The sequence below is a fragment of the Balaenoptera borealis genome, assembly GCF_965194805.1.
Source record: "Balaenoptera borealis genome assembly, chromosome: 4".
Lineage (NCBI taxonomy): Eukaryota > Metazoa > Chordata > Mammalia > Artiodactyla > Balaenopteridae > Balaenoptera > Balaenoptera borealis.
In genome coordinates this window covers 84,257,571-84,284,775 of record NC_138861.1, presented here as the reverse complement: position 1 = coordinate 84,284,775, position 27,205 = coordinate 84,257,571, and the positions used below count along the sequence as shown (strand labels likewise).

At 39.0% G+C, this 27,205-nt stretch overlaps 2 protein-coding genes across 18 annotated transcripts in view; both read left to right on the top strand.

Annotated features, from left to right (window-relative positions):
* Positions 1–21,885, top strand: part of TMEM33 (transmembrane protein 33) — a 38,154-nt gene extending 16,269 nt beyond the window's left edge. The window contains exons 7-8 of one of the 8 annotated variants that reach the window (XR_014244112.1): positions 17,440–18,049; positions 21,857–21,885. Coding sequence is in view for 6 of the 8 variants with exons in the window: in XM_082390770.1 (XP_082246896.1) it covers positions 1,519–1,648 (130 nt within the window). In the remaining 2 variants the exon portion in view is untranslated. The other 7 variants (XR_014244113.1, XM_082390771.1, XM_082390773.1 and 4 more) reach the window with 7 other exon arrangements.
* A 4,171-nt stretch (positions 21,886–26,056) lies between these two features.
* The window catches only part of SLC30A9 (solute carrier family 30 member 9), a 74,692-nt gene continuing 73,543 nt past the window's right edge, over positions 26,057–27,205 (top strand). For 4 of the 10 annotated variants that reach the window (XM_082390668.1, XM_082390665.1, XM_082390670.1 and 1 more), the window contains exon 1: positions 26,061–26,325. In XM_082390668.1, the coding sequence (XP_082246794.1) occupies positions 26,214–26,325 (112 nt within the window). In that variant the 5' untranslated portion in view covers positions 26,061–26,213. Of the gene's footprint in view, positions 26,326–27,205 lie in introns of all 10 variants that reach the window. The other 6 variants (XM_082390669.1, XM_082390666.1, XM_082390664.1 and 3 more) reach the window with 4 other exon arrangements.

Below are 27,205 nucleotides of genomic sequence, written 5' to 3'. Positions count from 1 at the left end.
AAGCCAGGCCTTCTGAAGTCTGAGCTCTGGCATGTGGTGCCTGAATGCGCTTGGCATGCCGGTAGTTGTCACTTGAGTTGAGGAAGTATATAGGGAAGTAGTGAAGATCTGTGCCCAGAAAGGGAGACAGGAACTAGATCATGTGGAAGGGTTTGGACTTTATCCTAAGGTAGGAAGAGCATTTGAAGTTTGTAATGTGGAGGGGTTGAGAACACGATAATGTCTGATTTAGAAATACTGTTCCAGAAGATGGATTTCAGGCTCACCAAAAGGACAAAAAGACCAATTTGGAAACTGTTAGAGAAGTCCAGAGCCTGAACTAATTCAGTGGTAAAAAAAGGGATAAATTTGTAAGCTATTTAGGAGGGTTGGAACTTGGGGCTTAGGGAAGAAGAATAAGATAAAGAAGACCTCCAGGTGTCTGGCCTGGGAACCTTGGAGAGTCATGAGTAATGCGGCTGTCACAAAGATAGGGGATACAAGAGGAAGGGCAGGTTTTTAGATAAATGTGCATCTTTCCAAATTTTCTTCCTGTTTTTGTGTGAGAGTGTATTACATCCTTTTAAAAAACAGATTATTGCCTTCTCCTAACCATAAAAATAACACAGAGCATACAAGAAGGTAGAAGTTGTGTCTTTATGTAGGATGAGTCAGCACATAAAAATTATGAACAGCCAAAATTATCCTTGATGATTCTTTAAAGCACTTATAAATTACAGTACAGTATACATGATTTTGTGTCTACTAACCTGTACAATATGTGTGATGTGTGTGTGATTACAGTATGTAATAAAGAGTACTTCATAGGCAAGTGGCACAGTTAAGGCAAAGTCGTGATCCACAACCAGCCTGGGCTCAAAACAGGCAGCGTAACGTGGGCATCATGGCAGAGAGTGGTAGGAGATGAAGCAGGAAATTCAACTGAGACAAGATTGCAGAAGGCATGGGATGTTGAGGAGGTGGGATTTAGTCTGAAGGCAAACAAGAGCTTATTTGATCAATGGAATGATCCAGTTGGGAGGTAACATTTATTGAGCATCTTCTGTGTTGTCTCATTTAAACTCCACTATGACTCCAATAAGTTACATAGCCCCATTTTTCAGATGAGGAAAACTCTAAGAGGCAGTATGTTCTTTTAAGGAAATAGTAGGTAGGATTGCTCATATTATATAATTTTCACTTTCTTGGTCTCTTTTTTAGAACTAGTTGAATTTGCCTAAGTCAAACGTGAAAATTATGTGACTCAACTGTAAAGAAGATACAGATAATCCCTAATCTCAGCCCTCAGAGAGAGCCATTTATTAAATGCTTTTGTTGAATGATTTTTTTTCCCCAAAAAAGGAAACAGGTGTTGATTTGGGGAATTTTACTTTGTATGTTCCCTACAGTGCATCCTGGTTACTTCTTTTACTTCTTCAAATTTTTTAATGGCTGTGGGGAAGTCCTTCATTAGCATTTGCTCTTGCCTTACGTTGCTTTTTCATTGGGTTCCTGAAAGAAAACTATTTTATGTTGCAGGACGTTGTTTAATGAACTGAGGATTGTTGTTGAACATCTAATAATGAAACCTGCTTGCCCACTGTTTGTGAGAAGACTTTGTCTCCAGAGCATTGCCTTTATAAGCAGACTGGCACCAACAGTTGCATAGTTTAACATCCAGCTAAGTTATATATAATATAAATAAGCATTGTTAGCTGCTGGTACTTCTGCTACGGATGGTTAATTCCAGGTGTAAAACTGACCTCAATGCAATTTACGTAATTTACATAAATGCATCTCAAAAGAAAAATGATCATTTTCCTGGCATGTTAAATCAAGCCTTTTAAACACTTTCTGAGAAACTTTATTGTAATGTATTGTTAATCGTTAGGGAAGTTTGAATCTTGTGATAAATGTATCAAAAATTCTTTAGATGCTGCTGTGCCTTTATCATGAAGTACATTTATTTCTCTGGTAAAAATAGCTCTAAAATTTGTTTTCATCTCATCTAATTGGTAACCTGAATTTATATCTGGCATGAGTTCATTATAGTAACATTAACATGTAAATTCAGTATATTTTGAGGCAGTATTCTTTTGCCATTCAGTAATTTTGGCTGATGATTTTAACAAAAACACTTCCCACTGTATTTAATTTCAAATTGCTTTTAAATTGATTTTGTGCTGCTTTGTTAGGACAGATTTATTTTGGATATACTGTTATAATAGGAATTCTATATGTATCTTATACTATGACCTTCCAAAATTTTATTTTCATAATTACTTCTGTGGCTTTGAATATTTTTTTTTTTAAAGGCCCAACTGAAAGCTTGTTAACCAATTGGGTAAATATTTGTGGTCACCTAAGCGTTTTACATCAGAGAGCAATACAGTAGTCGGACACTTTTCCTTTCACAGACCCATTGAGTAACATTTCTCAAATAGGAAATCCTTCTTTTAGAAATGTGGGCACATAGGTTTTAGTATTACTGTAATTTATACAATTATTTAGATCAGATTCTTGACTGCCAGTTTTCTCGGTTTCTTAGGCTTGATTTTCATAGACAGTTGCAGCAATTCAGATGCCTTTTGAAAGGAATGTAACTGAAGATTGAACGTGTGACTAAACTTTGTATCTGTTCTGAAATAACGAAGATTATACATACTTACCCATCAAATCTGACTTAAAAGTTTAAATAGAAAGGTTTATAGGAAAGGTTATTGCCTGGGAATGGAGCCAGGGGAGGAGTTGTGGGGGGAATAGTGTGCGTTTCGGTGGTGTAACGCACAGCTGCATTTGGGGGGATTGGATGTATTATGCAACTGTGATTTGAGTTGTATAATATGTTAAATGTGTTCGTTGAGCTTCCATTAACTCCTTTTTAAAATTCATTCTGATCTTTATTGTTGCATGATTGGAAATGTTCAAAACCTTGCAAAATGTAAATACAGAGTAATTAACGGTTTTTTTGTGACCAGTTTTCTTCTATGTGCATGTAACTTGGATTTCTCCAGTATACTCAGTGACTTACCAGTAACATCAGTTTTCTTTTTATTCAACTTTTTGATCTATAGAAATGTGATACCTACTTGATAGCTCAACTGTCACCAGCTATTTTTGTAATTTTGTAATATTTATCTACTAAGTTAGAGAAGCCTGTTAATATACAGTTGATTGTAGGGGTGGGGCAGTCTCACTATCACTATGTATCACTATCTGATGGTTTTAAAAACTAAATTTTCTAGAGCAATAAAGTAATTATAAGGTTAAGTAAACAATATATTATTGATTTCTAATGACGTTTTTAAAAATTTGAATTGTATCAAATTTTGGCAGCTGAAGGCATACTTTTAAGTTACTAGGTGTTTTTGTTTGCTTTTACAATTTTTTTAAATCTTGAGATAATTTTAGATTTGTAGAAGAGTTGTAAAAAATAGTAAAGAGAGTTCCTATATACCCTTTACTCAGCTTCTCCTTGTGTTAACAGCTTCCATAACTATACAACATTTATCACAACTGAGAAATTAACCCTGGAACAATGCTATTAACTATTAAGGTACAGAACTTATTCACATTTCACCAGTTTTTCCATTTATTAATTTTCTTTTTGTGTGCTCTGTTTCTACCATGATGTTTCTTTGAATGATCTATAAGTATGCCTCTGTTTTTAGTTTTTCCTCTTTACGTTGAAAATTACTATTGGTCAAAAGGATTTTCCTAAAGGAAATAATTCATGTTTAACAACAAGAATTTAACATTAATACTATTACAATTTAAAACCCTCTGTGCTTCAAAAGTCAGTGCTTTTATCACATAATGGAGTTATATTTCTGATATGCTCATGTTCTTTAAAGGAAGGCTTGATTTATAAAGAAAATACTCCTAAACTCATGAAAAAATAAATCTTAAAATTTGAGCATTACTAGATGTTTAGTTAGCATGAACATGTAGTTAGGAATTTTGCAGTATGAATACATACAACTAGCTAATTTGACATCTGAAATTATAGGGTAACTTGCATATCTATCAAATTAAAATTAAGGAAATAGAGTATATAGAATGAATGTACTAGGAGAAACTATAGCTGCATAGCTGAATTTATTTTTACTTACAGGTTTAAAAAAAAGTTGATTTAACATCCAGAATATCTAATTCTTTAGGAAGTGGTATAGTGATGCTGTTCTTCTAGCACTTTTAGATATTAAACCTTCTTGGACAGGTGGAACAAAATCTACTTTATTTCTAACAAAGATTCTATATTCCATTTGTATACTTGACTCCTCATGAATTTTAACTATTTAACATCAGTCTAAAGAGAAATTTCATAAATAACAATTTGTATTTAAATTTTCTTGGGGTAAAATTCACGAAGGTAGATGCTCCTAGAAGAAGTAAGCAAGAAAGAAAGCTAACCTTTTTTAAAAAAAAATTGAATTTAGTTATTTGGGAACCTCCCTTATGGGGAAAATCAAGGCATGCTTAACATTAAACCAGAAGTTGTGAAGGATTTATGGTCTGTTGTATAACTAAGAATTGTAAAGCTATCAGAATACTTCTTTTCCTCCTAAAAATAAGGATCAAAAATCAGTCTAGGTTTGTGAGTTTAGGACATGAATATTATTCATCCTAAAAAGGAAAATAGGTGTGTATATAATGCTGCGAGCAGAACTGAGAGTTATTGCTTTCTTTAAGTTTGAGATAAGTATGAAATTAATTTTGAGGGATTGTGGTAAAGATCCTTATCTAATGCTAAGGAATCTGTTTTAATTAATATAGTTCTGAAGCTCCCATCCACCCATCTACCCAAATCCCCTTTTGATCTGCTAGCCTCATTGCTGTCACCCAAATTGAGACTGATTTTTATTCTGTAATGAAAACGTCAAGGGAGAAAGTAACCACAGTTATGTTTATGAGCAGTAGGTGGCACTCTTTCCTCAAGTAGTCCTCAGCTGTTTTACGTGCCATGTTGGAAGGTTAAATGCCACTAAATCCTGAGTCAGCATAAAACTAAGGACCTGAATTCCATGACTCTTTAATATGTAATTATTCAATATTCAGTAAATATTTAGTAAGCATTTACTATGAGTACATTTTTAAAATATTGAAATGTTCAAAAGCTGGAAGAAGTACCCTGTTAATATCTGCTTTCTAGGTAAATAATAGAATAGGCCACAATTATTGGTGTTATTCAGATCATGATCTCTCTGCTGTTTTTGTTTTTGTTTTCATAAGTGCCTAAATTACCTAAACACATCAATTATAAAATTGCTCTTTCTCCTTCATTTCAGGTATATAGAAAAATGGTACTTAAAATTTGTTCATGTTCATTTTGTAGGTGTACAAGGTGTAACTAGTTCCATCTCTTAAATTTTAGACTTTTCACAATAATACAAAAGCATATTGAAATTTTTGGATATTAGGAATGGTACCTAGATTTGTAAATTCAGTTTGAGTTGCAGAGACAACTGTTGTTAGTTTCACTTATCATCTCGTTGGAATTTCTCTAGAGTTAAGAGAATTCTACAGTGGATATATGATAGTGTAGCTCAACAGATAATATACCAAAGGCATATATGTTTTATAAATCCGGGAGTTATTTCCAGAGATTGTTGCAATGAGCAGGCCTGTTACAATATTCTGGGTGGAAAGTTGTGATTGGATCTGATATTAAGGATAAGAAAGGAGCTGCTAAAAGTTTGGGAGGCTTCCTGGTAGTAATTATTCTATGATATGTTTATCTTCAGAGGTGGTATTCGGGAGGGTTCTTAGAAAGGAACACATCCCTGTGTGAGGGATTAACTGTAGAGTAGTCTCTCTCCTGTTGTGCAGTGCAAATAGGAAAACTGACCTGCACTGAATTTGAGTTGATGTGACAAGAGGTAAAGTACAGTATTTTTTTAGTCTAAAACAGATTCTTTTTCTTAGAAAATGATAGAGAAAAATTATTATTAGGTATCTTTGCTGGAATCTAAAAATTAGCTCACATTCCAGAAGAAGGAAAGGCCCAAGAATCATTTCACTTTTTCCATCATAGTTTTCCGGAGCTACTTTTTTGATATGCTCAGTACTTTTAAACTAACCATTTTTTTTTCTTGGTTCATGACAGTTTAGTTCCAACCTAGACTATTTTCTTTTGTAACTTTAAGACAAATGCTTTTGATATGAATTTTTGCTTGCGTATGTATCTGTAAGTTGAGACCAGATGGGCAAAGTCTTGGGCAGATAACATTTGTGATGTGTATATATTGGAACAAATGTAAAAGGGTCACAAGGATTAGAAAGAGAGTCATAAAAAACTGCTTGATATATAAATGCATTACTTCTGGTGCTCTATATAATGGGATATATTGAACTAAAAAATTTGTATACACAGTATGTCAGCATTTCTTAGTAACTTCTTTTGAATCCATTTTTAATATCTAATATTATACAGGTTGGGGAGTTACATACTCTTCAGGCCAATACTATCCAGACTGTATAAATTTATAAAATAAATTGAAAAATTCATCATTCCCCTGTATTCAAGATCAAAGCACATAAATGCTAATGTAGGGCTCAGAGGGGACATAATATTGCTCCTGAATATTTGAGAAAATGTGAACTCCTTTCAAGAAAATCTAATAAACATAATAATCCTAGCCTGCTGACACTAAGGAAAAAGGACCTCATTCACTCTTTCTTTTATGCAGTGATTTACTGGTCCCTACTGATTCTCAAATTGAATCACCGTACTAAATTATCTGTGCTGGTACCTGTGAAAGTAAGCCCTGGGATCCATATTTGTTTTGTGTTCTGCTTAAATCAGCAAGAATGATAAATTTGATGGTGTGAAATTGGAAGTGTCAAGGGCTTTATTTGGTGATTGAGCAAAATAATGTCTCCACTTGTAATTTATTGTGACCCTTTTTCACTGTATGTGCTTTGTATATCTAATATTTATTTCAATACAAATTAAATTGTTGTTCCCTCATCTGTATTGTTATACCTAAGATTTTATTGATGTAAAAATCAAATTGCATAATAAAAAAAAATTTTCTCTGGATTAAAGCTGATTTAAAAATGTTATGTTGCAAAAAAACATTTACAATTAGAATTTAGCTTTCCATTGCTCTTCCTTGCCTTATTGTTAGAATAAGGTGATTTTGAACTTATTTTTTTGTCTCCAGCTCATCACAAACAATAGAACTGGTGTAATTTTGTGATCTAGTATGAGACTGGAAAAAACAAATGTGGTCTAAGGTGAAACCGGAAAGAAAAGAAAAATTATAGTGCATCTCTCAGCTGTTCGCTTGCTTGCTCTCCTGTACTTCTTTGTCTAGTGAAATTTACAGCCTAGTGTATGAATTATTTGTAACCCTAAAATGATTCACAATATACAGTATATTCAGAGTCATAAATCAACGCAGGATAACATAGAGGAATATGTTTCCCTTCCAGATGTTTAGAGTTGGCAGATATTTTATGTGGCAGTTTTAATAACTGGTACTAAGCAAAACACTGAACAAGCGAGTTAAATCCTTGTCCACTTAGAGATTATAGTCTAAGAGGCATTATGGAAATCAGTTGTATAAAGGCAATTTTGAGAGGTGAATAAATATTGAATTCGTAAATGAGTTGTCCGTGTAAGGGGAAAAGTGTTTGATAGCTCAATAAATTGAGTGTTAGGAGAATTGATTTCCTAAAGATTCAGTGGTATAGGCTCTTAGGAACATGTACATTGTTAATTCATAATGCTCTTTCCCTGAGCATATGGGAATATTTGAAGCTGTTTAAGAAATAATTCTGAGCTTTGGGGAAGGAAAGGTCATCTCATTCCCCAAGCCTGGTTGAATGGAGTGACTCCTCAAAGAAGTGGTCAGCCATTGCTTATCAGGGAAGGAGAGGGAAAGCAGAAACAAAGGGGGAGCAGTCAGGAAACAATCGTGCAGCTGTGGGGCAGGGTCCTGGTTCCTCCTTAAGGAATATAACAGTACCTTTGAGTTCTGTAGGAACTATGGCCCCCACTTGGGTGGAGAATGGTAACTTAAGGCTGAGCACAAGATTCCTTGAACACGGCTCTGTTACCTCACCATAGACCAATCAGAAGAAAGTGCACAGGGGAAGTCAGATCCCTCTTCCCCAAATGATTCTCCCTTTAAAAACTTTAATGGTCGGGCTTCCCTGGTGGTGCAGTGGTTGAGAATCTGCCTGCCAATGCAGGGGACACGGGTTCGAGCCCTGGTCTGGGAAGATCCCACATGCCGCGGAGCAACTAGGCCCGTGAGCCACAGCTACTTAGCCTGCGCGTCTGGAGCCTGTGCTCCGCAACGGGAGAGGCCGCGATAGTGAGAGGCCCGCACACCGCGATGAAGAGTGGCCCCCGCTCGCCGCAACTGGAGAAAGCCCTCGCACAGAAACAAAGACCCAACACAGCCAAAAATAAATAAATAAATAAATTTATTTAAAAAAAAAAAAAACTTTCATGATCAAGCAGAATCTTCAAAGTTGATTTTTGGACACCAGTCCGTCTTCTCCCCGGATTGCTTCCTGAATAAAGCAACTTTTCCTTTCCAACCAGCACTTTCATCTCTTGAGTATTGGCATTCCAGCGGCGAGCAGCAGAACCTGAGTTCTGTAACACCACCACCTTCCTCCTGGGAGAAGAAGCTGGAGATGGAGTTAATAATTGATCATGCCTATATAATGAAGCCTCCATGAAAATCCCTGAACTGTGGGCTTTGGAAAGCTGCCGGATTGGTGAACGAACTCACGTGCTGGGAGGGCAGTGCAACCCAAATGCATGGGGACAGAACCTCCTACACTTGGGACCCTTCTGGACTTTCCTGATGTCTCTTCATCTGGCTGTTCATCTATATCCTTTATTATATGATAAACCGGTAAACACATTTCCCTGAGTTCTGTGAGCTGTTCTAGCAAAGGATCAAACCTGAGGTGGTGATTATAGGAATGCTGATTTATAGCCAGCCAGTCAGAAGAGTAGGTAGGTGACAACCTGGGACTTGCAATTGGCGTCTGAAGTGGGGGCAGCACCATGAGCCTGAGCCCGTAACTTGTGGGGTCAGATGGATAGTGTCAGACTGAACTGAACTGTAGGACACCCAGTTGGTGTCTGCTGAATATCGCAGCATTGCTTGGTGTAGGAAAACCCACACATCTGGCCTCTTAAGTATTATGAGTGTGAGTAAAGGAAGAAATAGTGTTTGTTTTCCTTTCAGTGGACACGGTTAAGTAATGGCATAGGTAAATAACATATCCAGAGTACAATACAAAAGAATGAGGAGGTTCTGTGATGTACTGACATGGAAAAATCTTTGAGATATAAGATTAAGAGAGAAGCCGATGTATAGTTGCATGTCTGTGTATAGATTTGTTAGCTACCCTGGGGACTAAGGTGAGGGTAATTTCATTATGTACCATTTTATAAATCATGAATTTTCCATCATGCATTATACTACTGATGTATACATTATAGGCAAATAAAATTTAATAAAAGTAATATAAACATTAAAAAAAAAAAGTTGTCAGCCAAGATCCTCGAGAGTTATCAGTCTAAACAGGCGATTTGTCAACAAAGGTTTGGTTTTTTTTAAACTTCTTATGGTGAGTTTTGAACATACATAAAAATAGAATAGTATGATGAACCTCCATATTATTATCACCCAGCCCTCATTAATCCTCCACCATGGCTACCCCAGTCTACTTTCACCTCTATTTACTTTTTCTTCCAGTTTAAATAATTCACATTATTCTATACCACTAAGTAAAAATCACATTGTGTTTCTAAAAGATAAGGATCCTTTTTAAGATCAGTATTAAAAAATTAACAGTAATTAACATAGGTCTTTTAGACTGGGTGTCTAGAAGTGATTGACTAACAGTAACGCTCTGACATGAAAAAGGCGTAACACAATTTTATAACAATAAGCATAACATGAGGGAAAGGGAAAATTCTAGTGTTTTTCAGTAAAAGGAAGACTTTTTCCCCTGTGTTGCTGCCCTCAGAGAAAGACACAGAGACCACCACCCTTTAGGGAAAGAGGTAGGGAAGATTTTGCCTTCCCACTTCACTTTCTCCCTCCTAAAGGAGATAGTGTATCCAAGGATTTTTTCGTTGAAAACATGGAGAGTGGGGGACTTTGGCAGTCTTACCGGAAACAGAGAGGGGTTAGGTCAGTGCTTCAAAGGAAGGGAGTGCTGTTAACCAAAGATGGAGATAAATAACATTAGAACCACTGTTCTTATTAAACTGCCTTTAAAACTATAGATATTTCCAAATAATTAAATAGTGGAATTCAGGTCAATTTATTCCCAATTTTTAAAAAATGATAGCCTTTAAAAAGAAAACAGTAGTTTATAGTATTTTTTTCATTTAAATTATTTAAATTTGGAGCTCTACAATTATTTATTCCTAGACTTCCAAGAGTAATAGGCCATTTCATTTAAATAACAAACCACAAACCCTCAAGACAAAGAAATGAAACTTGCAGTGATCCAGATTAAAATGGGTATCTTTTTTTGTCATTAACTCATAAAAAATACAGTTGTATATGCAGGTTTCTCTGTTCTGAAATAATGGTCCTTGATACCGTGAATTATCACGTTCATGTTTTACAGTTCCATTTAGTAATATACAAAGTATATAGTTCATCTTTTGAGGTATTTAGAAATTACCTTTTACCCCTTTGTCTGAAAGGCTAAAAACTTCCCTTTAGGGCTTACTGTATTATTAGACTTATTTTGAATGAAGTTTTTAGTATGAACTTTATATTTTCCTTTCCTGAGGATGATCTTCAATTTCCAAATAAAAGCAGAACATTTCTTACAAAAATATTGGAACAGTTTTTAGAAAAATAATTTGGGCTCTGATATTTTTAGTTATATGGATATATTGCTGGGAATAAAATATTCTTTCAAAGTGAGTAATTAAACATTTACCCTTATAATTAGAACCTACCAGAGGACTTTTTTTCTTTTTTTTTCTTAACAGAAAGAATATTAACTTACTGTGGTAAAAATCAAAGAATCTGTAAGGTTTATTACAACTCCATTTGAACTTTTATGTTCATTATACTTGCTCTAAAGTGGTTTTGTGCAGCTATAATTAACTATACATATTTATATAGTACTGATATGCTTTTTTAAATATTTATTTATTTGTTTATTTATTTATTTATTTGGCTGTGCTGGGTCTTAGTTGCAGCATGTGAGATCTTTGTTGCGGCATGCAAGATCTTCGCTGCCGCATACAGGCTGTTAGCTGCGGTATGTGGGATCTAGTTCCCTGACCAGGGATTGAACCCTGGCCCCCTGCGTTGGGAGCACAGAGGCTTAACCACTGGACCACCAGGGAAGTCCCTGAAATGCTTTTGATAACATCCATATCTTTTAACCTTTCTATAATAAAATGCACAAGCAACTTTGAAGTTAGTTTATAAAATCATTCCTACTCTTTTCTATATAATGGTAGTTATCAGATTCTCAAATTTTAAAACGTTAGAATCTTATTTTAATTGCAGTACAAGCAAAGTGCCCCTTGGTGGCAAGTTTTTGGAAAAATAATTCTATTGGCTCTCATTTTGCCTGTAATAAAAAGCCATGGGCAAGGGGTGGAGGGAAACATTGCTTGACTTTTGATTTTACTTCCAGTGGTTTTTACATTAAACATCCAATCAAGGATATAAAGGCCTTCTTACTAATGATTTCTACCTTTTAATGTTAAAAAAAGTTTTTAGACCATTTTCATTGGTTAATAATCACTATTAGTTTCCAAGGTGCCTAAGTGAGCTAATGAATTTTTCCATTATATTTATGAAACAAGTAGACTTTTTATCTCTGCTTTATGACTGAGAAACCAAATTTCCACAGACAGGTCAGCGGGAATTCCTGACTGATAATTTGTGAAGGAAATCATTAGAGCCCTCATTCAGCCCACGTTCACTGAGTGAGTGCGCATTTTTATAGTCTAAGTAAACAGTCTTATGACAGCTTATGGATGTTCTTTGGGATACCATCATAATTTGGGTATCATAAGATTAGTTCTTTCTTTTTTAAATTTTGTAGAATAGGGACTTCCCTGGTGGTCCAGTGGGTAAGATTCTGCGCTCCCAATGCAGGGGGCCCAGGTTCGATCCCTGGTCAGGGAACTAGATCCTGCATGCATGCCACAACTAAAAAGAGTCCACATGCCACAATTAAGAAGTCAGCATGCGGCAACTAAAGATCCTGCATGCTGCAACTAAACCCAGTGCAGCCAAAGTAAATAAATACATATTTTTAAATAAAACAAAACTTTATAGGATAAATGATTCGATACTTAGGAGATGCCTCATACATGTGCTGTTTGTCCGACCTTAAGGAGGTCATCTTGGACACTCTTACATGTCTTCAAAGTTTTGAGCAAGGATAAGAGGAGGTAGATACTCTTCTCCTATAAGTGAACTGTTTTTGGTTGTCATAGGATTCTCTTATAAATGGATCTCCTAACTACCATGCCAAGAAAAAAGTATTGCATATTAATTACACCAAATACCCTTTTTTTTTTAACCTTGAAATAATACGTATCACTCACAGACATCAGTAGAACTTAACACTGGTTAGTTATTTTAGTGTCATTTCCATATAATCTTTTAGTTAAGACTGTGTAGCCCATCCCCTATATTTTCACTGTTTATTCTTACCATTAAATGGAATATAAAAAAGCCCTTTGAAAAATGCAAAATTAATTTGGGTTGTAATGAACCACTTTGTAAATCTGGTTGTAAATCACAGTGCAAAGTCACGTAGAATCTTTTGAGGATTTTTTGTTTGGTTTTGGTTTTTATTGTTGCTATTGATGTTGATCAAGGCTCTTAAAAAGAAACAGATGGCCAGGATCCCAGGTTTTCAACTCAGTATTTACTGTAACCCAAGGAAAATAAACTGAAGGGATAATGCCACAAACACCAGTGTATTTAGGTTTCCTAACGAGAATAGGAACTGGCCTGTGACAGGACTGTCAGGAGCAGTGGGAAGACTGAACTGAGATAGAAGGTTCCCCTAAAGACATTCAAGTTCAAAGTAAGACAATGTTCTAAGCACTGCCAGTCTCACACTGTGGACCCAACCTAGCTATCGGCCACCAGCTTGTGGTCTCTTCCTGGGCCAGTTCACACTGTTAACAGTAACGGGTTCTGTACTAGACCCTTTTGACTTCCGGGCCTGGTGAGTTGGGCTGGATTACGTTAACCCCAAGGACTCATTCCTTTTGCTGACAAAAACAGGTTTAAAGATCTTCTCTATCTCTTTCCTTTGTGCTCCATCCTTGTCACAGGCCTTGTCCCAACTCAGATGCCTTTTGTAAGAGAAAATACCTAGGTTTGAACCCTATAATGCTTCAATCTTCTTCATACTCTCTTGCCAATAATTCTCAATTTTGACCAGAGAGGGGAGGGGAAGGGAAAGGAGAGTAGGCACCTCTTAAGTAAGGAGAGATCCTCAGGCCCCTGTGGCCTAAGGCTTAGTTAGTGACTCCATGACACCTTTCCTCTCTATACTCTGAGGTAGAGAAAGACAAATCCAGAAGAAAGTACTTCTCTCTAAGCCTAGAGCTCAGCTTAGGTGAAAAGCCCAGCAGCACACTTGGAAGGCCAATGGGCGAAACATCATTCCACAGGCAGTCCTACTTTTTCCCTCTTCCTCACCTTATCCTTGTCTTTATTTCCTTTTTCTCCAAGCACCTTGACATCATTTGAACCTTTCTTTTGGCAGTGTCCTCAACACTTGCCCCATGGTCCTGCTGTATCCACCTGGCAAAACCTTAACCTCTAATCTAAAATGATACCTAATACCTCCCCAGCTTCTCTTTCACAGCACACTATTTTTCCTTTACACTTTTTATTAGTGTTGTTCAAATCTCGTATATTCTTTCTTACTTCTCATCTGCTTTTACTATTATTCAGAAAGGTATGTCAGAGTCTCTGACTGTGATAACAAATTTGTCAATTTCTCCTGGTAATCCTCTCAATTTTTGCCTTATGTATTTTAAGGCTATATTATTAGGTGTAGGCAACTTTAGAATTTTATCTTCCAGTTGAACATTTTATATCATGGCCCTCTAACTCTAGAAAACAACTTTTGCTTTAAAATCTGTTTTGTTTGATTTTAATCAAGTACACCAGGTTTCTTTTGCTTAGTTTTTGCCTGATGTGTCTTTTCCCACTCCTGTTCTTTATGCTTTAGATGTGTCTCTTATAAACAGTTATTCTGGATTGTTCTATTGTCAGCTCAATCAAGCTGGGAACTACATTTTCCCAGAATTTCCTTTTCTGGGTTAGACTTGGCTCCCAAAAGGAATTTGTGTGAGAATTGACAGGTAGATGTGAAGGAGTGGCCTTTACTTTGAAGGTTTGTAGACAGGGTGATGAGTAACTGCAACAGATGCCCAGCAGGGTCCAGTGTGTTTTTCTCTTTGTGCGTCTTACAGCTCTTCCTCCTGAAGGCTGCTCCAGGTCGGCCTCCACTGCTTGGCTGCGGACTGAGAGATGGTAGACTCACAGGGGCAATAACTTCCCGTTGAACTCTCCACAAATTCCTATTCCATATCCATTTTGCGACAGATGGGTTATACTAGTCAGTATCTTTGATTATCTATCTCCCCTTCCTGGATATTGAGGTCTCCACCTCCTCCCACAATTGTATAAAATCTACTTTCAATATAAATTCCTTGTCTCATAACACAAAGTTCTGCTTCCCTGACTGAAACTTGACTAGCAATAATATATAGCTAAACTTTTAAAAATCGTTCGATAACTTTGTTTTCTAACTGCATAGTTTAGTCCACTTATAATTACTGTTATTACTGACATGTGGGTTTATTTCTAGAGTCTTATTTTGTGCTATTTGTTCTGCCTTTTCTGTTTCTTTTTGCCTCCTTTCTTGCTTGTGTCTTTTGTTGTTTGTGTGGTTTTTTCCCTTAGATTTTTTTTTTTTCAACCTATTTTTCCCACTCTACCATTTTGGAATTTATACACACTTGCTGCCTTTTTTTTTTTCCCATTAAACTTTAGAAATTCGAGCATGCAACAGAGTTTTGGGTTAAAAGGATTTAAGTATGCTTCTGCCAGGTGCCTTGGGGCATAACACACTGGGACCACTTTAAACTCAATTCTTAGCTCTAGATTTTTTTTCCCCACACAGGAAGTGTAAATTTAGGGCACAAATATTATGAATACTGGCTTGTGGTTATGAATTCTTAGGGAAAATTTTTCTTCCCTCCACCTGGCACCAAGGTAGAAAAAGGCAACTTTCCTAGCTGTCTCTAGACTTCAAATGCAGTTGTTTGTTATGCAAACTTCTGTTAGATTCCCCTCCTTGGGTGGGACCTCTTCTTTACCTCCTGCCTTCAGTGTCCTGTTCTGGCTCCCCCCCCCCACCCTAAGTTTACCAGGAGCTGGAATAGATTACCTGTGTGTATTCATTCATCCTGAAAATTCTTTACATTTTGCCATTTTGGGGTTGCTAAATTTTAAGGTGTGTGTGAGGGGGGGAATTTTTTTTTCCTGTTTAACATGATTTTTTTAGGTTGATTTGAGAACTAGTCAGCATTAACAAGAGAAAAATGAAAAAAAGTTTCCTTTGGTGGTGTTGCATTCTGAAAAATCTGAAGGACCCAAAGCCTCCTTCCCAGATAGATGGAAACTAAAGGCTCCTTTATTGCCAGTCCAAGATAATGGGAGGCAGGAGATAGCGAAAGATCTGGGAGAAGGGATGAATAGAGAGGGAAAGTGATGGTGGAGAGGTAGAATCTGTGCTATGATAGGATAAAAGACTCCATGGGAAAAGTAAATAAAGGCTTTGCCACATACTCTGGGCTCTTTTTTATTCAGGATGTCTCTGGTTTTCCTTTTGGTGATGGATTCAGGTGACATACTAGCTCACATGTTAAAACATAATCAAGGAGTTACAAATACATACAACATCAGGAGTAATGTCAAAAAGTCCACACACGGTGGTTCCAATCTTTACAGACATTCTTTTAATTTCCTTGGGCCTCAATTTCCTCATTTGTAGAATATGGCCAGTAGAGAATTATTTTGAGGATTGTTTGAGGTGAACATATTTGTACACTGTGAAGTTTTGTACAAATAGCTACATTTTATATTATGCTTCTCATTTTACCTTAGGAGATTCTGGGACTCCTGGAATTTAAAGAACTTCCTTCAAAATCCTACTTGATGAGTCAGTGTTGATTAAAATTTATGTTGCCATGTTTTAAGTCAGCACCTTTCAGGGCAAAAAAGAAACTCTGGATCCTTTAAGAGAATGTTGTTCTTTTTCCCTTATTAAAGTACAAAGCCTTATGTTGACAGGTGGATTTTTTTTTTTTTTAACTCTCACAATTCCAGGGACATAAAAGTTTATGCAAGGGACAGAAAGCAAAAGTGCTATTACTTGGCAAAGTCAGATCAGCCTCTGTAATTGTAAGAGTTCTCTCCAGAAGTACTTCTTCAAAATCAGTAAATGATTGAAAGTCCTCTCCAAAACATGCTCTTTCTAAACGATCCCAAATGAATTCTTAAGAAGGATGCAAAAATAGTCTAAGAAATGCTCGAAACTAAATTTATCTGTTAATGTGCAGAGAATGATGCCCAGAATTACAATTCTATTTTCTTTAGATATGGGTATGACCTGAGACACATAGGAAGTAGCAGAGATAAGATCACTGGAAAGCAGTAGAGCACAGCCAGGATCTAGGGCTCTGAGGTCGGACAGACCTGGTTTCAGTCACTTCTTAGCTGTGTGATCTCTGTTTCTCCTATAAAATGGAGATACTAATATCCTATCCATTGTGAAATGATCAAATGAGCTCAAGCATATAGAGTGTTTAGCATACTACTTCACATAACGGGCTCAAAACATTGTGGCTGTCATCGTCGTCATCTGTAATTTAGGACAATTCTGTGGAGTGCTATGTTGAATAAATTGAATAGTTGTTAACATAATTTCCCACTTATTTATATCCCAAATAGTCAGAAAATAACTATAATTATTTTCCAGGTACTGTTTAGTAATAATTGATGTTTGTAACCATGACCGCCTCCCATTTTCTCCCCTACCCAGGTACTGTAAAATTTTGAATTGTCACTAAATTTTGGAGATTACATGATATTGTGATATAATGGTAAGAGAACAGAATAAAGCTCAGAACCCAGGTTTTAGTACTAACTACTTCATACAGATCTATGACCTTGGGTAATACATTTAACCACTTTTGAAGAACAGAGAGTAATATAGGATCCAGATCACTAATGTATGTACGACAGGACTGACTGGGTTTTCTTCCCTACCACTTGCTTCCTTTTTTCTAGAATGTTGAATTCTAAAGCCTACATTAATAGAAGGGTTAAGGTTTTTTGTTTTTTGTGTTTTTGTTGTTAGTTAATTTTCCCAAATAAAGTTCATCATTTTTTTTTTCTTCTGTAGAAGAGTGTTTTTAAAATGTTACCTAAGGCAGTGAAGGAGAACAAGTATCAGTGCAATGAGGAAAGATCTAATTGCAGTAGATATTTTATCTGGGAATCTGCCCCCGTGAGGACTACCCCCCCACCTCAAGCATACTCAAGTTTTGAAACCTGATCACTATCAAAAGCAGAACCACTTGGAGCAGAGAAAGACTGACAACATCCTTTGAAGGCAAGACCCAGGAAAAACTGGAGCTGAGACTTTAAGGAAAGAGTGAATGTATCAAAAGTACTAAGAGGGACTTCCCTGGTGGCGCAGTGGTTAAGAATCCACCTGCCAATGCAGGGGACTCGGGTTCAAGCCCTGGTCTGGGAAGATCCCACATGCTGCGGAGCAACTGGACCCGTGCACCACAACTACTGAGTCTGTGCTCTAGAGCCCGTGAGCCACAACTACTGAGCCCGCGTGCCACAACTACTGAAGGCTGCGCACCTAGAGCCCGTGCTCTGCAACAAGAGAAGCCACCGCAATGAGAAGCCCGCACACCGCAATGAAGAGTAGCCCCCGCTCGCCGCAACTAGATAAAGCCCGCATGCAGCAACGAAGACCCAACACAGCCAAGAGACTGCATGTGTGTATGGAGCGGCACTGTCCAATAGGAATATAATGCAAGGCACACATGCAAGCCACATATATAATTTAAAATGTTCTAGTAGTTGGGAATTCCGTGGTGGTCCAGTGGCTGAGACTTCCTGCTCCCAGTGCAGGGGGCCTGGGTTCGATCCCTGGCCAGAGAACTAGATCCCACATACATGCCACAACTAAGAGTTCGCATGCCACAACTAAAGATCCTGCATGCCACAATGAAGATCCCGCATGCCACAACTAAGACGGGGTGCAGCCTAAATAAATAAATATTAAAAAAATAATAATAATAAAAATAAGTGTTCTAGTAGCATATTAAAACAGTAAAAAGAAACAGGTGAAATTAATTTTTGTAATATGTTTTATTTAACCCACTATATCTAAAACATTATCAACAGTTATTAATTATTAATAATTTTACATTCTTTTTTTCATATTAAGCCTTCAATATATATTTTATTCTTACAGCACATCTCAATTCAGACTAGCCATATATCAAAGGCTCACTCTCCACATATGACTACTGGTTAGTGTATTCAACAACACAGATATGGAACGTATGAAGGAGATTGTCAAAGATTCTCTGGTGACCTTGGTGTTACCACATGCTGTTCCCCAAGAGTCTGGGACTAAGACTCCATGGCTGTGAATGGAGCTTAGGGGCAAGTTGAACAGATGAAAACACTCCACTGGCTTGTGTACTTGTGGACTTTGTGTTGTTTGGATTGCATGGCCTGAAAATGAAGCTGCGACTGAACATCCTTTAGGATTTTGTGTGTATATTAAATTGACCAACATTAAGACTGCTTTATTATAGAGTAAACCACCTTTCTCTTCCATTATATGGTGTATTAGTCTGCTCAGGATGCCATAACAAAATATCACAAACTAGGTGACTTAAACAACAGAAATTTATTTTCTCACAGTTCTGCAGGTTGGAATTCCAAGGTCAAGGTGCCAGCAAAGTAGACTTCATTCTGAGGCCTCTTGGTAGCCACCATCTCACTGTATGGTCAGGTGGCCGTTCTTTGATGTGTGTACTTGGAGGGAGACAGAGAAGGCTATTTCTCTCTTCCTCCTCTTATAAAACCACCTATTGGCTTAGGGCCCTACCCTTATGACCTCATTTAACCTTAATTCCCTCCTAAAGGTCCTGTCTCCAAATACAGTCACATTGGGGATAGGACTTTAACATAAAAATTTGAACAAAATCCACCCCAGTTAGTTAAACAGAAAAGGATTTTTTTTTGAAAGGATATTGGGCAGCTAACAGCATTTTTTAAAAGGAGGGGAGACTCAGGCTTGGAAGCTGTATAACCAGGAACGACGCAGCTTCCTATTTCAGCTTCCATTGACACGGTCGTCACTATTACTGGGACATGCCCCTGGACTTCTCTCCCTACTGCCTCCGAATTTGTGTATTTGTGCCTCACATCTCTTCCCTCGTCAAAACGTGTTCCATGAGATGCCATGCTCTTCCCATTATTTTCTTGCAAATTGAGGCCTCTCACAGATTTCTGATGGTTGGTTGGAGCCTCTGTCACATCTGTGGGCCCTAGCTGGAAAGGAGCCTGGGAGAGCAAGTGCCAGCCTTCCACCTTGGGGAGGTAAACCCACAAGGTGGGAGATTCTCCAGATATTGGAAGTGTGTTCAAAATACGCTGGGCAGTCACAAAATATAAATGTCCTTCACTGGCACTGAGTTCTATCATTCGAAAAAAAATTCCAGGTCAAGAGGCCTAAATTTAATTTTAAAAACTTTGTTTAATCCAGAATTTGTTTCCAATAGCAACTGTTAAACAATCTGTCTGCTTTCAAATTTACTTTTCTTTATTCCTGACCTTGCTTCTAAGCTTTATCAGTTGCATATTTTCTCATTTGACATGCTGGTAACTAACAGCCAAAATCCATTGCCTCAGTTTCATCATGGACTTGTATTCCTTGGCTGGGGGGTGGAGTGAGTAAACAACGTGATGCTTCACTTATGGAAGAGGAATAAGAGTGTGAGCCCATTATCAAAAAACAGCAGGGGTGTAAGATATTGGGCCATCTCAGAGCGTCTTGCCTATTACCATGAAATCCACATTATCCAGCAGCAAGGTCGGTGAGCAGCCTGTTGCCCAGTTCAAATGGTATATTAGATTCTACGACTAGTCTTGACACCACATAACTACTTTTTCAATAACCTTTAATTTTTCTTTCCTTTTCTTTTTTTTTTTTTTTTTTTGAAAGCAGGAATGACTCTGCTAAATTATTAGATATTTAAGTTTAGAATTCACTGTCATTTCTGCACAATTCAGTTGCTGAAATAACATGTAGCAGATGCTACAGTGCAAATTAATGAATAATTATTTTTTGTACTATGGCCTCTGACTGTAACATCTGTCACAACCATGTGGGTTTAGTAATTATTCTTTTGACATTTTCTCAATTTTTTTTTGGCGGAGCCGAGCGGCATGCGGGATCTTAGTTCCCGGACCGGGGATGGAACCGGTGCCCCCTGACGTAGAAGCATGGAGTCTTAACCACTGGACTGCCAAGGAAGTCATCTAAAATGTTTTCAGCTTTAAAAAAAAAAAACATTTTTTTTAATGTTTTGCTGCAGTCTTTAAATTTTGCTTTTGTTTGTTTAATTCTTTTCTATTTATTAAATTCTTCCATTTGTCCTAATTCTTTAGAAAGTGTAGTGGCTCTTTATGGTCTACTTCTGTTTAAGTATAAAGAGGAATGTGAAATTCTTCAATTGATTTTTTTCTTATTGTAAATAAGCCAAAGCCAGGGTCAAGCTTATTTTCCATTTCATGGGCACAGTTTAGGCTTCAGCTCTCAAGGGCATATTTTCAGCTTGTTACAAGCCATGCTTTGGCTTCCCTTCTTCAAAGTCGACTCTTTCTTAACCAGGAAACAGGGCAGGGACAGGATTCTTTTCTTCCCATTTCAGTTTCTCTATAACTGCTGTGTCCAGAAGTAAATATGGCATAGCCAAAATTAATACCAGAATTGACTCAATCCAACCTCTTTTTAAAAAAAGGCTAAAAATAAAGGCCCGGATATTTTTAGAAAGATCAAATAATCAGTGTCAAATTTCACAGAAATCTGATATATATAGATTGATGTCACGCAAAAGTATTTCCAGCAAGCTACTGAAAGACAAAAGAACAAATGTTGGAGGTGTTAGGAGATAGTGGAGTGAAGTTGATGGGAACAAAGCAGCTGTAATGAAGCATGTCCACGCTGCTGAAATATTTGGAGGATGGGTTCACAGAGGCTGAGAATAAAACAGAGCAAGAATCTAGTCCCGTGTATCTTTTTACCTTCCCATCCCCACTTGCATAGATATTGGAGGCAAGAAGATGAGGAGTACTCCCTATTCCTCTCTCCCTAATTCCCACCAGTGATGCTGAAATGGGGAAGTGGCTTCAGACATGGACAGAGCTGGTGGATGGGAAAACCTGTCAGTATCAAGATGCATATGTGAGGATTTAGGAGTTAAAAAAAATACACACACAGGGGCTTCCCTGGTAGCGCAGTGGTTAAGAATCCGCCTGCCAATGTGGGGGACCAGGGTTTGAGCCCTGGTCTGGGAAGATCCCACGTGCCGCGGAGCAACTAAGTCCGTGAGCCACAACTACTGAGCCCACGCGCCACAACTACTGAAGCCTGCCCGCCTAGAGCCCGTGCTCCACAACAAGAGAAGCCACCGCAATGAGAAACCCATGCACCGCAACGAAGAGTAGCCCCCGCTAGCTGCAACTAGAGAAAGCCCGCATGCAGCAATGAAGACCCAACACAGCCAAAAATAAATAAATAAATAAAAAGAAAAAGGACATCTTTATAGAAAAGAAAATACACACATAACACACACACACACACGCACATTTGGTAGAAGTTGGTGGGCATTGCCTTTAATATGTAATTTTGAATTGTGACTCAGAAGTAGAGTTTTTCAACAGCAGCTCTGTTGACATTTCGAGGAGTCTAATTCTTTGTTGTGACAGGCTACCCTGCTTATTGTAGGATGTTTAGCAGCATCTTTGACCTCTACCCACTAGATGCCAGTAGTTACCAGTTGTAACAACCAAAATGTCTCTAGACATTGCCAAAAGTTGCCACTGGTTGAGAATGACTGCTGCAAAGCCAGCATGATGTGGTTAGGCGGGAGAACACGGGACTGAACAGGGGTGGGCAGGCTGGTAAGGCTGGAGGGGCAGAATTGTGAAAGATGGGAGGAGGTGGTGGATGAGGAAATTGAGTGGAATGCTGGGGACGGAGCAAGTAGTTTCCTAAAAGAGAGGGAAAATATCCTAGAGGCTGAGAGAGCCTTTTAGGAATGTAACCAAAAGTCATGTAACATTTAAGGGGAAAGCCTGCTTGCTCTTCTGATGGTGGGGTCAGGAGGTCAAGAAGGCTAAAGGGCAATACCTTAAGTATTGCCTAACTGTGGTAAGGTTGCTGAAATTGTGCTATACACCAGCATTATGTTCTTCACATCACACAGCTGTTATTAAAATTATTTTAACAACCCTGCAAAAAAATGTATTTAAAAAATGTTTCTTATCACAAAAGGAATGAATATTCCTCTAAGAATTATTAGAAAATACATATAAACAAAAATTAAAATCCTATTGTACATAAAAGTAAATCCTATGCAGTTTTGACCAGTCTTGATTAAAATGATAGTTGAAACTAGGGGCCAACTTTAAGAATTCAAAGCATTTAAGTTAGCAATATAGTAAAGGCTAATGCAACATATAGTTACCATAAAATTGAAGTTAAGCCTTTATGTATTTTATATCATACAGCTGGATTTCTGCTAAAATCTACTTATAAGGAAAGGATAAGAACTTTCCAGTAATATTCAGATTTTTCAGTAATCTTGAGGTTATAAATATTTAAGGAACAGCATTTTTAAAAAATAAATTTATTTATTTATTTATGGCTGCATTGGGTCTTTGTTGCTGTGCGCGGGCTTTCTCTAGTTGCGCCGAGCGGGGGCTACTCTTCGTTGTGGTGCTCAAGCTTTTCATTGCGGTGGCTTCTCTTGTGGCGGAGCACGTGGCACAGTGGACTCAGTAGTTGTGGCCTGCGGGCTCTAGAGCGCAGGCTCAGTGGCTGTGGCGCACGGACTTAGTTGCTCCGTGGCATGTGGGATCTTCCCGGACCAGGGCTCGAACCCGTGTCCCCTACATTGGCAGGTGGATTCTTAACCACTGCGCCACCTGGGAAGTCCCAGGAACAGCATTTTTTTAATGTTTAACCACTTAATGTTTTAATCTATGTTTGTCATAGGAAGTTAAATTGCTTTCCATTCTTGTGATAATTTAATCACTATGACCTCACTAATCTGGTTGTACTTTCTCAATCAGCATAAAAGACTGTGTTGATTCTCTTAAAATTGGGAACAGACTAATTTATTTCCCGTTGAATTAGTTATTTTGTAGTGAAACTGAGCAGGACCCTGTGGGGCCTTTCCATGTCCCCATTTCTTACTTATAGGAAAAAGGCTACAGCCTCCCAGACCCTCTCCGAGTTCCGAAGGGCAGATTCAAACAGTTACTAATTAGGGAAGTGAGGGAATGCAGAAACAAAGGAGGAGCAGTCAAGAAACAATAATGCAACAATAAAGCAGGGTCCTGGTTCCTCCTCAGTAGATATACATAACAATATATCTCTGAGTTCTTCTACAGGAACTAAGGCTCCCCACCCAGGCGGAGTATGGTAACTTCAGGTTGAGCACAAGCCATGTGGACCCCAGACTGGTTGGAACCAGAAGGTTGATGACTGAGATTCTTGGAATCTCAATCTCAACCTGCTACCTCACTACCAACCAGAGGAAGGTCACACACCCTGCAGACCTTCATCTGAATTTTGCCCATAGAAACTCTTCCCTGAAAACCTTCAGGGAGTTTGGGCTTTGCTTGGCCCTGCAATAAACCTTTCTCTGCTCCAGACTCCTACGTCTTGGTTTGCTTGGCCTCTTTGTGCATCGGACACACAAACTTGGGTTCGACAACAGTAATACTACAGTTAAATGACTCATTAATTTTAAAACAAACCACCATGCATTCCATTCGATTAATTTATTTGTGTCAGGCACTGTTTTATCCCCTGTAAAACAGCAGTGTGCAAAACACAAGATTCCAGCATCATGATGCTTATTTTTTATTCTGAGAGACAGAAAATAAAAAAATAAATACATATATAATTTCAAATATCTATAGACATTTTGAAGAAGAGTATACAGGGCAACAGGGTAGAGAATAAACAGGCCTACTATAGCGTCGGGGAGGAAGAAATTTTCCTCTACCCTTCTAAGTTCTAGTGTTACCGAGTCCAAGCTCGCTCTCTGCTCGCCGCACGACAGGCCAATAAATCAGAGATGAGGTGTTGAGGCAAGGAACACGACTTTATTCGGAAAGCTGGCAGACGGAGAAGATAGCAGACTAGTGTCTCAAAATAACCACCTTATGGCATCTGGATGTCAGTTTCTTTTACAGAGTCAGAGAGGGAAGTAAAGTAAAAAGGCAGAATAGAGAGGGAGAGGTGGGAAGGAAGTAAAGTAAAAAGGGCCATCAGTCTTGCAAAACTTCTCCTGGAATGGCCAGCCTCGGGGAGGGGATGTGTTAATTTCTTCTTTCTTGCAGCCATTCACAGGTGGGTAAGGTTCCCTGAGGCAGGCCATTATGTACGATTTTAATAACAAAAGCAACGAAAAGCAAAGGCTAAAGTCAAAGAAACAGATACAACATGGAGTCAAAATCGGCTCTTCCCTGTTACACTAGCTGGTCTAAGAATTAAATTAATATGAGACAGATTAACAGGAGAAAATCAAACAAAAGTTTAATAACATGTATACATGGGAGAGACCCAGGAAAACTGACTAACTCTCCAAAACGGCCAAAACCCTCACCCTGAATACCATCTTCAGCTAAAGAAAAAAGAGGATGCTGGGGGTAGTAGTTCGGGACTTCCAAGGGGAGGAAGGCAACTGGCAAGGAGACAAAAAAGCAAATGTTTGGTAAACAAATGTTTGCTGGGCCCACAGAGACAATAGGCCAGAGAGGAATTTTAACAAGCCGACTTTGCTAGGTTCCTCCCTGTCTACAAACCTAGTTTGTACTACAGTTATCTATGGTGATAGCTGCCTTCTTGGAACAGGTTCTCTATCTATATTCTTTTAGGCAGGGGAAAGGTCAAAGGTGATGAGTCTTTTGGGCCTTAAAAAAAAAAAAATCAGCCTAAATTAATTCTCTTGCCAAAGAAACTCATTTTGGGGTGGCATATTTTGCTCCCCTACAATAGCTAGGGTGGTCAAGGCAGGCCTCATTCCAGTTTGAGCTAAGACGTGAATGAGCATGTCAGATAAACAACACAGTTAATGCTTGGTGAATATTGTTCTCTTCTCTTTCTCCCTGGGGCCAGACTGACTCCTGTTTGCATGTCTGCACATCTGCTTTTACCCAGACAAATCCTGAACGTATAAGTCTTAGCATTGTATATTACAGACAGGAATCCGAGGTTCAGACGTTACTAGGGCAAGTTAACTGATTCTGTGGGTACTTGCCTTCACGGTAATGGCTACACAACGCTGTTGTGATGTACTGTGTTCCAGGTTCCGAGGGCACTGAGGACAAATTAGCCTAGGCTTGGGCTTATCCAGAAAGGCTCTGGAGAGGGAGAGGCTCAGAAGGCCACTGTCCCTCCTCCCCACCTTACCTCCCATTTCCAACATCATGGCCCAGGATCTGAGCCCAGAAAAAAGAAAAATAGGCAGAGCACTCAACGGCTGTCACTTCTCCCAAGGCTTTCCTGGCGGTTAAGAAGCAAACAATTAACTTGTAGATACCCAAGCAAGGTACAGAAGCAGTAGCGCGTTAAGACAAGGGGAACACGCCAAACTTCCTGCGCAGCCACGCCCTCCCAAGCTGGTCCGGGGCAAGGTCTCGCGATTCGCGCTCCGCGCGTACGTCATTTCCGCTGCCTCCGCGGCCAGGTCTTTAAATAATGTTACCATTTCCGAGTTCGCTAAGGCCGCCTGCGGCGGCGCAGGCGTCGGTGTTCGGTAGTGTCCGGTCTATGGAGTCAGTTGGTTTCGGCGGCGGCGCGGAGGTAGCAGGCGGTGTCCGAGTGGGGGCCTTTGCCCCGCCAGGATGTTACCGGGCTTGGCCGCCGCCGCCGCGGCCCACAGATGTAGCTGGTCCTCCCTGTGCCGGCTCCGCCTGCGCTGCAGGGCGGTAGCCTGCGGCTCCAGCGACCTCCAGGGTGAGTGTGCTGCGCCGGCCTCTGACTCCGCGGAAGCCGGACTGGAAGACAAGGCCGGGCTCGGCGCCGGGCGCCTAGCCTCGGGAGTATGCCGCCTTGCCCTTTCCCAACCCCAGAACCTTCTTGTCGGGCTTCTGCCTTTGCAGTTCAGCCTGCCCAGCCGGCGGGGGCCCCTACAGGCCTCCCTGATCCTGCTCTCGCCTACGGTCCTAGCACGGCCCCCGCGGGCATTTGGGGGCAATTCTCGGGCCGGGTCGCATCCGTGAAACGGACCACTTCGTTTTAGATAAAATGATACGTGAGCATCGCAGTGCCCGGCGGTGACCGCCCGCCTCCCCGCGCAGGCAGTGCGAAATTGCTGACTCCACAAAGTTCCAGGGTCTTTTGAGCTCACCGCCTTACCTTTTTTGAGCACTTTGACCGAATAGATTTTCTTACCCTGTTCCTTTTCTCGTACTCCCAACCTGTGTTATTAAATTTTCTAAGGAGGAATTTGGGGGTTGCTACGCAACATTTACGAGTCATCCTTTAAGATGGGGGTATGACCATCCTACAATTATTGAATGAGCCCAGTTCGGTTGAACAAACTTTTTGGTGAAAAAGTGTCTACTGGAGCTGTAACCCAGAAAAAAGTGGTTATCGGGAGGTTTTATCCCTCTTTTTCAACAGTCTTTTCTGACTCAAATTTAAATTGACAGTTTACAAAATAACCTTGAACTTGCAAGTTTTAATCAGGCTTACCTCCGTTTTTGCCGTCATTGGCATGCCATAGGTTGCTTGACACTTGCGAACTGTTAGGAACAATGAGGGAAGAGACAGAACCAAATCCACGCCTGATATAATCCCCCAGAGTCTTGGGGATGAAAAGAATATTTACAGA